This window comes from Neophocaena asiaeorientalis, unplaced genomic scaffold (assembly GCF_003031525.2).
Source record: "Neophocaena asiaeorientalis asiaeorientalis breed wild unplaced genomic scaffold, Neophocaena_asiaeorientalis_V1.1 scaffold225, whole genome shotgun sequence".
In the NCBI taxonomy this organism is placed as follows: domain Eukaryota; kingdom Metazoa; phylum Chordata; class Mammalia; order Artiodactyla; family Phocoenidae; genus Neophocaena; species Neophocaena asiaeorientalis.
The window spans coordinates 3,229,642-3,241,564 of NW_020172364.1; the positions used below are offsets into that span (position 1 = coordinate 3,229,642).

At 52.7% G+C, this 11,923-nt stretch overlaps 1 protein-coding gene across 2 annotated transcripts; it reads left to right on the forward strand.

Moving 5' to 3' along the window:
* Positions 1-1,615: 1,615 nt before the first annotated feature.
* AP2M1 (adaptor related protein complex 2 subunit mu 1) lies at positions 1,616-10,668 on the forward strand. Of its 2 annotated transcripts, XM_024768495.1 has the most exons (12): positions 1,616-1,778; positions 3,692-3,808; positions 5,664-5,929; positions 6,641-6,723; positions 7,138-7,143; positions 7,335-7,470; positions 7,561-7,702; positions 8,211-8,330; positions 8,436-8,571; positions 8,675-8,772; positions 9,287-9,398; positions 10,058-10,668. In XM_024768495.1, exons 2-12 carry the CDS (start codon positions 3,735-3,737, stop codon positions 10,190-10,192), a joined length of 1,308 nt encoding a protein of 435 aa, XP_024624263.1. In that variant the 5' UTR covers positions 1,616-1,778; positions 3,692-3,734; the 3' UTR covers positions 10,193-10,668. The 2 variants fall into 2 exon arrangements, with proteins under 2 accessions (XP_024624263.1, XP_024624270.1); XM_024768502.1 differs by lacking the exon at positions 7,138-7,143 and having other exon boundaries at positions 1,628-1,778.
* Positions 10,669-11,923: the final 1,255 nt, after the last annotated feature.

An 11,923-nucleotide genomic window follows, 5' to 3' on the forward strand; every position in this document is an offset into this window, starting at 1 on the left:
CCCCTCCGAAGTGTGTTCCTTCTGAATTCCAATCATGGTTACCTTCATCACACTCTTCATAGGCTCACCAGCTAGAAACATTTATGGGCTTAAATTCCTTCTCATATTTTACTAGTCAGTATATCATATCCATTCCACTCCAACAACAATCTTTCTTGAATTTGGCCCTTCCTCTCCCCTCTGCCTCTACTCTAGTTCACAGGAGCATGGGATTTGGAGTCAGGTTATTCTGGGTTTGAATCCCAGCTCTACTACTTTTTGGTTGCGTGATAAGAGAGTTATTCAGTCTCTCTGAGCCTCAGTTTCCTCATATGTAAAATGATGATAATAATACCTACCTCACAGGGTTGTTGTGAGGATTTAAGTTAGATATTGTACGAAAAGTGCCTAGCACAGTGCCTGGCACACAGTAGAATAGGTGCTCAATAAATGTTAGCTATTGTTATTATTATTATTATTTATTCTAAATTGGTAGGGGTTTAGGATATGTACTGAGGACGAAGCTTTTGGAAAGGTAGAAGTAAACCTTGAGTGCTGATTCAAGAATTAGAAGTGCCTGTATTCAGTCATTTAATGGCTTAAAGCTGTGACCCCGATTTTCAGGAAGTCAGATCATCCTGCCATATTCTGGCTTCTAGCAGGAGGATGCTAGGAACAGTAAGGTTTGCGACTAGGTTTACCGTTTGGTGCCCTTCGTTCCTCTCATGATGGGCTCAGCCCTGCCTAGGGAAGGCAGCAGGGTATCTTTTCCTACAGAAAGAGAAGAGCCAACAGATGTTCTTCAGGTCCTGCAAGAGCCAGGAAGGCCTTTCATGTGCCAGGATTGGCTCTGTCTCTTCTCAGCTTGGATGTGAAGATTAACTGTCCATCAGAGAACGGATTTCAAATCCCATGTCAAATTAAATTCAACTTGCCAACGGTTTTTTAAGCAATATATATATGCCTGTCACTAGAAGGCGCACAGGTCCTCCTGGCCTTGAGGAGCTCACAGTCACATAGGTGTAGCTGAGGTAGAACAGACATATTTTTGAAAAGCTTTAGCTAGTTAATTCCAAATATTTGCCGCCTCACACCCTGCCCCCTACCTTGGGTCTTGATCCCTGGGAAAAGGCTCATGTCTAGAACAAATATATCATGCAAAAAAGCTTGGGAAAATCAGAGGTGGTGTTATAAAGCAGTAAACTCAGTACAAACTCTTCTACTGCCAAGTCGTGTGTGTGTGTGTGCGCGCGCGGCGCGTGTGTGTAAAGTGAGGACAACCAGTCCTCGGACTCTGGAGACTGAAAAGGCCTACAGCAATTCAAGGCTTAACAGCCGGGCCTCAACAACCAGCACTAATCCTCTGAGGCTCTCGGAAACACAGAAATAGGAACAGGAGGGATTGCAGAGACTACAATTCCCAGAATGCTCAATGGGGAAAATGAAGTGAGGAGTGTAGCAGCGTATTCTGGATTGTGTATTTCGGGTAGGGCTGAAGAAGGCCACTCCTACCCCTCCCCCAAGGCACGCCTACCCCATCCTTCGAAGGTTCTCAAAGGCCGCGGTAGTTGTAGTTTTGCCAAACTTAAGGGGCTTATAATTGTAAGCGAGAAGGCCGAGAGGCCTGACGGGATTTGTAGTCTGCGGCCTCGGCGGATGCGCACGCGCAGCAGAGGCCGGGGCGGTGCCGCGGCACTGCAGTGAAAGCCGAGGCAGCGGGCAGGCGAGCAGGGGGCGGGCGGACATCTTGGGATCCGGAGAGTGGCCAGGCTGGCTGAGCAGGGGCCTGCGGACACCAGGTGAGTTAGGGATCTGGCCGTACGGGGTGAAGGAAGACGCCTGCCTGGCTGCCCAGCTTTGCTCTTCCCTGCACTGCGCTACGCGGAAAGCAGTCCACACCCGGGAGTGGCCTCAGTCTTCAGATCCGGGAGGGAGCTGACGGCGGGGCGGGGGCGCCCCGGGCGCGGTTGCAGGACGGGCGCTGAGCGGCGCCCTCCACCTGACCCGCCCGGAGCTTCCCGTGAGAAGGGGACCCTACTGGAATCCTCCCAGAGCAGGGATGCCCCGCGACGGCCCCCTCCCTAGGATCGTGACAACCCCCTACCCCGCGGCGCCTCCTCCTCTCGGCGCAAGGACAAGCTTCCCACCCTGCGGCACCCCTCCTCGCAGTTGAGTGACAGCCCCCGCACTCCCTGGAACCATCTTTACCCGCGACGTCCTCCTCCCCAGGGCGAAAAGCCCACCACCCCCGCCTGCTTCTACACCTGCACGCCACAGCCAGAGCAAGCTACGTCTACCCAGCTTTCCCTTATTCACCACTACTAGTCTCTCCCTGCCGTTTTTTCCTCTTTAAAGCCTTGACTTTTGACATACTGGAAACTCTCTTCTCCAGGTGCCCCCACCATACCTGTTGCCGCTGTGGGCTCACCTGAGTATACTTCCTGGCTGTTGCTGCCAGTCTGTCCCCTAACTAAATATGCCATTCCTTTCCTGGGCCCCACCTCTGCTTCTCTGATGCCCTGAGCTCCCTACCATTTGATACCTGTGAACTTGGTTCTTTGCCCAGGGCTCTACCTCCATTTTGCGCTTCCTCTCCCAGTCTCCTTGGGACTGAGGAATGGGATGTGTCCACCACCTTGAGAGACTTCTCACGCAGTCTGGGAGACCTTGACTGCCACAGTAATAGGCTTTATTTTCCAGTTTAGAAAAGTCTGCTAAACTGCCCCCTGTGAAATTAACACCAGGGCTAATCCAGGAAATCTAGAACTAAATTAACCCTTTTTCTCACTGCAGTCTAAATTAGTTTGACCCAAATAATTTGGATAATTCAGGGATTCTGCCCCTCGTTTATAGGCACTCGGGTCAGAAGCGAATTATGCTGTGGGTCTGGAATCACAGAATTTCAGCTGGAAGGATCTCTTGATTTTTATGAACCTGCACCCACCCCATTCCCCCACACCCCTGTATTTTCATTGCACTTGGGAGCTGAGAGGGAGCCTCTCTTTTTAAAAGAGAGGTGGTCAAAAATAACTAATAAGCAGCTTGGGTCACTGAAGTGTAGTCTGTCAGAGCTGGGGCCTTTTCTACTCTGCTCTTTTGCCTGTTTATCTGACTGCCTGGGTCCATGTCAGGGCCTAAGACCTTCCTTCTCTCTTCCTCCCCACACCCTGCACACCCTTTCCTGGAATGTTTAGACTTCTGTGAATTAGAGAGCTGGAGGTTCGGGCCCTGGTGCCTTCTCAGAAGGGTAGTGGAGCCTGAGGGACTGGGTGCTCCTAAAGCTTTGCCTGGGGGCCCCAGGCCTGAACCAACTGGAGTAATTCCTACCACCATTCCTGCAGCCACAGGCAGGCCTTCACCGTGACTCACCAGCTAGAGCCTGAGTGAGAGTCTGCACAGGAAGGGGCCTTGCTGAGCTCAGCACTGTGAGATGGGGGAGGGGCTACTCTGGGCTTAGCCCCAGAAAAGGGGCGGGGGGTCAAAATGGCCTTAGAATCCTGGGCCTCAGTCCCTCTCCCTTTTCTCCCTTCCAGTATGGGATAAACAGGAACTGGAGCCTGGCTAAGGGGAGGGGCATGCCTGGGAGGGCTGCAGGGTCACTTGCTGGAGGATCAAGTCAGAAAAAAAGCCCAGCCAGTGACCTATACAGCCCCACAGGGGACATTGGCAGGGGTTCTGAGACCTTCCCTTACCCTGACCCCCCCCTTCCTAGGTCTGTTCTCAGAGCGATGGGCCGCGGAGACTGAGCTGCCGCCATGATTGGAGGCTTATTCATCTATAATCACAAGGGGGAGGTGCTCATCTCCCGAGTCTACCGAGATGATATCGGGTGAGTCCCCTGGCTGAGCCAGCTGTGCCCCCACCCCCACCCACCTCCCCAGCATGCAGGACCAGGTCTCTTTCTCCCAGAGGCTTGATTGGGATCGCCCCCACCCCTTGCTTCATCCTGGAAGCTCAGCTAATACAGCCTGGTTCCCATTAGGTCTGGTGGTGTTGGCCAGGCAGCCAGTTGTTGGCTGCTTGGTGGGACCTGTGAAAAGGCAGGCCCCCCACAGTCTTAGGAACCCCTGCCCTTCCTGCCTCCTGTTTGCTGCAGTGACAGACCTGGTTGCTGGAGCTGATTGCTTTTGGCCGGGCAGATTGATCCCTCCTTTGAGGAGAAGGGAGATCTGTCTCCAGCGGGTGGAGTCAGTGGTCAGGCTGGTGGTACTAATCCACCTAAGTCTTGCTCTCACAAGCCCTTCTCATGGTGAGAGTCGTCACTGGACTCTTGAAAGCCTCTCCCTTTCTCAGGAGTCAGGCTGCTGACTCAGCTGTTTTCAGTTCCTCTGGGCCATTCCTGGAGGAGAGGTGGTGAGCAAGCCTGAGACACTCTCCGGGTCACTGAGGGATGAGCAGGGAGGCTGTGCTGCCTTTCTGGCCTATCAGAGTAGCCTGGGAACAGCTCCTTGTCCTGTGTGCCTCAGACCTCTATAAGGAGGCACAGCCTCACTTCTCATTCTGCCCCACCCTGAACGCCACTGCTGTTCTCTGACAGAGGGGACTTACCCCAGCCTCAGCGGCTCTAACGAGATTAGGCTCCTTTGGTTCATGCTGCCCTGTTTTTCTTCCTGGAATTGCTTAGAATAGACAGTCAGAGATGGGCCTGCTGCAGTGGCTCCCGGTTTCTTGGCTAATGGGCTAGCCTGGTCTTTGTGGCTGTTTGTCCGTTGGCTGGTGGTGGGGCATGGGCTAGGGTTGTGGCAGTGCCTGGCTTGCATATACCCACCCACACCCCACTCGCACCCTGGATGGGCCTGGTTAAGCCAAGGCCAGGGCATACACCATCTTGCATGCCTTGCTGTGCTCTCCACCCCTTGCCTGTTGCCCGTCTGCTTCCACCTCACGGTATGTGCTGCCCACCCCAGTGTGTTGGTGTCTAATCCTCTCTCTCGTTGCTGTCACTCCCCTCTTCTTGCTGGCATCATTTCTCTCATCCCATCTCATTGGCTGCCATAGCAATAGGTAAGCGGCCTGTTAAGCTGCTGCCCAGGCACAGGTGGGTGGGGGATCCTGCCCCCCCGACCCCGGTCCCCACATCGTTGTTTTGTTCATCTTTTTTCATCCCTGAACTTGCCCTGGAATTGGATCCTGGACAAGAATGGGGTGGCCCAGCTCCATGGCCCCTCGGCTTTTCCCTCAGTAGATTAGAGCCTTCCCTGAAGTCACGCTGGCTTTGTCTAACTTCTGGAGGAGCCAGCCTTCCCCACTGGTGGGATCACTAGTGGAAAGACTGGAGAAGCAGCAGCGTCTCTTTCTCATCTGGGCCTGGAGCTTACTGAGAAGCTGTAGAGGTGGCAGCAGGAAAACTGGGGCCAGGCCTGGAAGTCAGGAACGTACTTCTCTAAACCTGATGGACCTCACTTTATTGTGGTTATATCTGCCGTCCTGTCATTGCCACTTGACTTCCCTGCCTCTCGTGGCCTTCAGATATCAGCCTAGCACTGGCCCTCCCCGCTGCCCCCCCCACCCCGTGCCCTAACTGGGAGGAGCCCTAGGGAACCACCCCATCGGTTTAGGAATTGGCTTTAGAGTGCGTGTCAGACTTCAGCAGAGAGCGGGGTGGCTGTTTGTTAGCTGTGGTTGATCCCTGCAGAGTGAGGTTTGCCCATGTACTGAGCAGCCTCTGCACCCTTTTCTCTCAGGAGGAACGCAGTGGACGCCTTTCGGGTCAATGTTATCCATGCCCGGCAGCAGGTGCGCAGCCCCGTCACCAACATTGCTCGCACCAGTTTCTTCCATGTTAAGCGGTCCAACATCTGGCTGGCAGCTGTCACCAAGCAGAATGTCAATGCTGCCATGGTCTTCGAATTCCTCTATAAGATGTGTGACGTAATGGCTGCCTACTTTGGCAAGATCAGCGAAGAGAACATCAAGAACAATTTTGTGCTCATATATGAGCTGCTGGATGGTGAGGCTGGCAGGGCAGTGGGTCTAGGGTGGGGATGCACCTGCTGGGGCCTGGCCTGGAGGTGGGAGCAGGTCTGAGGCTCCAGTGCCCTCTGAACTTCCTTTCCTGACTATCTGGTATTTTGAGCTCTGAGGAGGACAGTCCAAATCCAGAACTAAAGGCTGATCTGAAGTGAATACAAAAATAGGCTAGCGAATGGAGGTAGGGGAAGACCAAAAGGTCTTTTGGTGGCTGGTCCTCCTGCAGTTCAGTTAAGCACATTTCATCCTCTTATCTTTGTGGTTTGGGCCTTACCACACTGACTCTCCTCCCAGCTTTCCATCGCAACAGCTGCCTCAGAGCCTAGACAAGGGTGAGATGATATAGGCCCCTCCAGGCATGTCGTTACCTCTCTTCCTCTGTAGGGTATGATTTAAGTGAACAGAGTCCTTTCATCTTCCCAACATCTCTGTCTTTTCAGGGCTAAGGGCTTCTTGACCTCTCACTCACTGGCCATGCAGCTCTTCTGCTGATTTTTTCTATTTGAAAAAAAAGTGATGTTTTCATTGTTATAAAGCACAAATCCTAGAGTAAATGCTAAAACTTTGCTGCAGATGGTGCCTAAATGTCTTCTGGAGCCATGCTGGCCAGATATATCCGGGCCAGGGGAGGGACTGCATCAGAGGAGCCTTCCGCTTTTTCTAGGAGCTGATGGCTCCCTTCCTTTTGCAGAGATCCTAGATTTTGGCTACCCACAGAACTCAGAGACAGGCGCGCTGAAAACCTTCATCACCCAGCAGGGCATCAAGAGCCAGGTATTCAAATTGTATAGGCTGTAGTCAGGGTGGAGCCCAACCTCCCTTCATCCCCGCTGGCCCCCAAGCGTTGTCTGAGCTGACTCATGAGCCTGCCCCAGACAGGAAGTGCTGGCCTGAGCCTCCTGCCATGACCGCAGGCCTCTTTTGCTCTGTGTAGCCCTCTCCCACCCCTGGAGCTTGCCAACTCAGCATCTCTGTTACTGGGGATACAGCTCAAGCAGTTTCCTTCTACACTGTGGGAAGGGTGGGTGTGGACTGCTCTGGAGGCTTGGTATTCCTCAGGAGGAGAGAGCTTGGGCCCTCTTCTAGGATCCAGGCCTCATAGCCTTCTCCTTCTTTTCTGCCTGCCTCTTCCCATCTGCGCTCCTCTGCTGCTTCCTGTGGGCACCATGTTGGCCCTGTGTTCTCCAGCATCAGGTAAGCTCTTCCCTCAGCTTCCACCCTTGCAGCTTTGCTCAGTTTTCTCCAGGCGCTGCCCCATGGGGGAAGATGGGTCACAGGGTGGGGACTAGAAGGGAGAGGGGATGAGGGTGGAGTGGGGATGGAGACAAGTGGATTGAAGGGGGAGAGGAGTGAGGCCTTGCTGTTTGTCTCTATTCCCCATGTAGACAAAAGAAGAGCAGTCTCAGATCACCAGCCAGGTGACCGGGCAGATTGGCTGGCGGCGGGAGGGCATCAAGTATCGCCGGAACGAGCTCTTCCTGGATGTGCTGGAGAGTGTGAACCTCCTTATGTCCCCACAGGGTGAGGGCCCTCTGGTGATGAAGCGGGATGGGGGCCAGGGCAGGATATTGGTCCTGACTCAGCTGCTCCTGTTTATCTGTCCATCACCAGGGCAGGTGCTGAGCGCCCATGTGTCAGGCCGGGTGGTGATGAAGAGCTACCTGAGTGGCATGCCCGAGTGCAAGTTTGGGATGAATGACAAGATTGTCATTGAGAAGCAGGGCAAAGGCACAGCTGATGAAACAAGCAAGAGGTGCCTGAGGCAGGGGAGCTGGTGGGAGAGGGTGGACCTTGGAGGGCTGAGCAGAACCTGGTGAATCACAGGTTCCTTCTGGATTTCATTTTTGCAGTAATGCAAACTCCCTTTTCCTAAGGGTGTGCTTGGCTTGGTTGCTCTTGGTATCTGTGTTAAGAGAGATGAGGGGATTGTCCTCAACCTACTCGGAGTAAGCCCTTTTGTTTGATCCCAAGGACCAAGATTCTTCTGTACATACTGATGGCCCCTGCCCAGTGTGCCTGAAACTTTTGGGTTCCAAGCAGCAGAGCTCTCAAAAGATGATGAGTTTGCAAAGCTCCCACTCATCCATAACTCTGGGACAGGGACCCGCAAGTCAGAAAGCTGCATTCTGACAGCTTTCCATAGATTATAGTGCACGCCTGTCCAGGCTCTGGCAGCCTTTGGGGGTGGGCTGATCTCCCAGCCCGACTCTCTCGTGCTAGTCTCTTGTACCAATGAGGAGACCTTCTGTCCCTGCTTGCAGCGGGAAGCAATCAATTGCCATTGACGACTGTACCTTCCACCAGTGTGTGCGACTCAGCAAGTTTGACTCGGAGCGCAGCATCAGCTTCATCCCACCAGACGGAGAATTTGAGCTCATGAGGTGCCATTGGGGTGTGAGGAGCAGGGGTTGCTGTTGGCAGAGATGGAGGGAGAGGGAGGAGAACAGGCTCTGCTGTGCCAGCCTGAAGGTCTCACACCCCTAAAGGTATCGCACGACCAAGGACATCATCCTTCCTTTCCGAGTGATCCCGCTAGTTCGGGAAGTGGGACGCACCAAGCTGGAGGTCAAGGTGGTCATTAAGTCCAACTTCAAGCCCTCACTACTGGCTCAGAAGATTGAGGTGAGGATAAGGGACTTGGGGAGGAGGAAGCACTTGTCTCCAGGAATAAAGGGAGCTGATGTCAGGGGTTGACAGAGCTCCCTGACAGGTGTGTCACTTCTAGGTGAGGATCCCAACCCCACTGAACACCAGTGGGGTGCAGGTGATCTGCATGAAGGGGAAGGCCAAGTACAAGGCCAGCGAGAACGCCATCGTGTGGAAGTGAGTCTTTCCTTCATGAGGCCACAGCAGGGCTCAAGATGCCTTGGTGTACCCTCTTGTTAAGTTTCACCTTTCGTCCTGTGAGTGAATGAGTGAGTGAGTGTGGGGGGGGGGAACGGGGGTGACTGCTTCTCTAGGAGCCTTTGTTTGTGTTCTCACCCCTTATACCTCTGTGTAAGTGTGCACATGCCTGCACTGGGGTGCATGCATGCATGCATGCATTTATCAAGATTCTTTAACATTTCCCTATTTGCCCTTGCAATACCTCTGTGAAGTAGAGAGCAAGGGATAGCATGGCCATGTATCTAAGTAGAAACTGCGTGCAGCCCACAGTGCTAAAGAAATAACAGACCCCAGGTTTCATAGCAAGAGGTTATCAGAGTCCTCACCACATTTCCTTGCCCTAGCACCTCCCACAAGCTCCTGGGTTCTCTTCCCTGCCACCCCGCAACCTCCCCAAAGGGGCAACCCCCCTTGAAGCTCCTCCAGGCTACCAGGACCCCTGTGTTCCCAGGATCAAGCGCATGGCAGGCATGAAGGAATCGCAGATCAGCGCTGAGATTGAGCTTCTGCCCACCAACGACAAGAAGAAATGGGCTCGACCCCCCATTTCAATGAACTTTGAGGTATGGCAGAGAAGGGGCCTAGAGCCACGGCAGGGTGTGCTTTAGAGATCATTCAGATCAACCTCTGCGCCTACCACCTTGCAGACGAGGAAACAGGCCCAGAGAGAAGTGATTTCCATTCACAGACCCATTCCTTCCCGCCTTAGGCCTCCTACTAGAAATTGCTATTCACACCGACAAAAATCCTTGACTTCCTTTGGCTTGTCATAAAACAGTTCTTAGGGAAAACTGAAATAGCTTGCATGTCAGGTAAGACACAAAGTTTACAGACAGGAAAATGGGCTGACTGCTCTGTGCACATTAGACGTGTAATTTTTCCACCTCATTGTTTAAGTGCCTAGTATTAAGCAGGATAGTATGTTCTAAGGCAGGTCTTTGGTTGCTGCTACCTGCTCATTAAAGGAATTGATTCAGGTCATCACAGGCAGGGCCTGACTTCAAACCCAAGTGATTGCTAGTTACTCCTGGATATGCTTTCTTCCTTAGTAACCTCTTAGAGGACCCCTCACCACCCCAGCTTCCTTCAGCTTCTTTCAGGGTCCCAATCATTCAGACACCTGTAGTAGAGAGATGAGGTAGGGCAAGGCTATGGAACTTCCCGGAGGAGAGCGGCAGTGAAAGGAAGGTCACATTCCTAACTGGAGCTGTCCCTTGCCCAGGTGCCATTCGCGCCTTCTGGTCTCAAGGTGCGCTACTTGAAGGTGTTTGAACCGAAGCTGAACTACAGCGACCACGACGTCATCAAATGGGTGCGCTACATTGGCCGCAGCGGCATTTATGAGACCCGCTGCTAGCTGCCTAGTGGCAGCTAGCCCGCCTCCCCACCCACCCTCTTCCACGAGTCTGGGTGCCCTTGGTCACCACACGTCAGTGTCTCCCTCCTGCTTTGCTGCCTTCCCTTTGCACCAGCCCCTTCGTCTAGGTCTGGACCAACCACGTTGTGAGCGGGACTGTTGGAGCAGTCCCTGGGCTCCCTGGGGCAGGGTGGTTTCTGAGGTTCCTGCTCCTCCATCCATCTGCCTGCCCCAGCCCCGTGCCAGGCTCTGAGTTCTGCGACCAAAGCCAGGTGGGCCCCATCTCCTCCCCTGCCCTGTGGCCACATCTCTCTGGAGTGGGAGGGTCGGCTGCCCCTCACCTCGGAGCTCCCCCAAAGGCCAGTAACAGATCCCCAGCCCTCGATTCCTACTCTGCTTTGGGATAGTGTGAGCTTCATTTTGTACAACGTGTAACTTTGTCCAGTTATAAACCTAATAAACTCTGTAGAATGGTGTTGCTGGCTAAATGTTGAAGTGGAAGGTACATGGGGAGGGGGTCTGGTGGGACTGTCCTCCCCTGTCTTACTTGGCCTGCCAGGAGTAGAATTTTCTATTCCAAACTCTCTTTTGTCTCAATTGTTACGTCCCTCAGGGCCATCTAAGCCCCTGACAGGTGTTAGCCCCAGGTCTCCCATCTCCTCTGAGAAAATAGCCTCAAGGACAAGCAGCCCCACCTGGCCCTGGTTCCCTGAGGGTAGAGATTCTTTCCTTAAAATCATTCTCAGCTTTAGGCAGGTATTTTTCTAATTAGCAGAGATTAAGCAAGGTTTACATTTGGTCTTTCCAGCCCTCCTTAGAAACTGACCTCTTAATTCCATCCTCCTGGCAGTTACTCAGGCTTCACAGGCCTCAGTGGGTGGGTTGTAAAAAGGAAAAATGACTCTTCCCAGGCCTCTTAGAAAATTCTTCCCTCTGTGCCTCCCCCTCTCCATAGAATTGTGTGGTGAGTCCGTGAGGGGAGTGCTTCATCTGCTGATGTGTTGGAGCAGATAAAGATTTGCCATCACTGGTTTTCCCTCGCTTGGTCTCAACCTTTTTAAACCTAAAACATCTATTAAGAGAAAATATATAATGAACCCTCATGTCGCATCATGGTGGTTTAACTTGTCATCTCCTTAATATCACATCCAATCTGTGTTCGTGCTTAATCCAAGTGTCCTACAAAAATTTTCACAATTTACATCTGGATCCAAACAAGGTCCATTGTGATTGGTGAATGCTTCTTAAATCTTAAAAATCACAGGTTCTCCCTTAGCTCTTGCAATGTTGAAGAAACCAAATAGTTCTGTAGTTTCCCCGTCAGAATTACTTTCCCTGTTTTTCATATAAAATGGAAATAACAGGATCGATTCCTCACAATGCCAAAAGGATGGATAACGTTGTGACTTTAGGTGACAATTTTAGAGCCCAGTTGGAAGAATATTCACATTAAATGTGAAGCAGTAGCAGCATCAGGGTACGAAGACGTCTCTTTGCTTTGGGTGTAGGTAGGGAATAAATAGTGCATTTACACAGACCTTGTCGATCTGGTTTTCTTGCCCCGTGGCGGTCAGTGAGGCAGTGCCCCGGGGGTGGTGGGAGGACGTAATTCGCTGAAGTCAGCTGAGCTGTCAAGTGTGAGAGGACTGAGTGCAGGTCGCGGGCGGGCTGGCTACCTGACCAAGACAAGCAGCCCGTAGGGCCAGAGAACCGGAACAAAACGCGCGGCTG

Bases quoted from the DNA above. Each gene is read 5' to 3' on its own strand.
- AP2M1 (XM_024768495.1), top strand. From the start codon at position 3,735: ATGATTGGAGGCTTATTCATCTATAATCACAAGGGGGAGGTGCTCATC. The intron at 7,703-8,210 runs GTGCCTGAGGCA...CCCTGCTTGCAG, and splicing joins GCTGATGAAACAAGCAAGAG to CGGGAAGCAATCAATTGCCA. The intron at 8,331-8,435 runs GTGCCATTGGGG...ACACCCCTAAAG, and splicing joins GGAGAATTTGAGCTCATGAG to GTATCGCACGACCAAGGACA.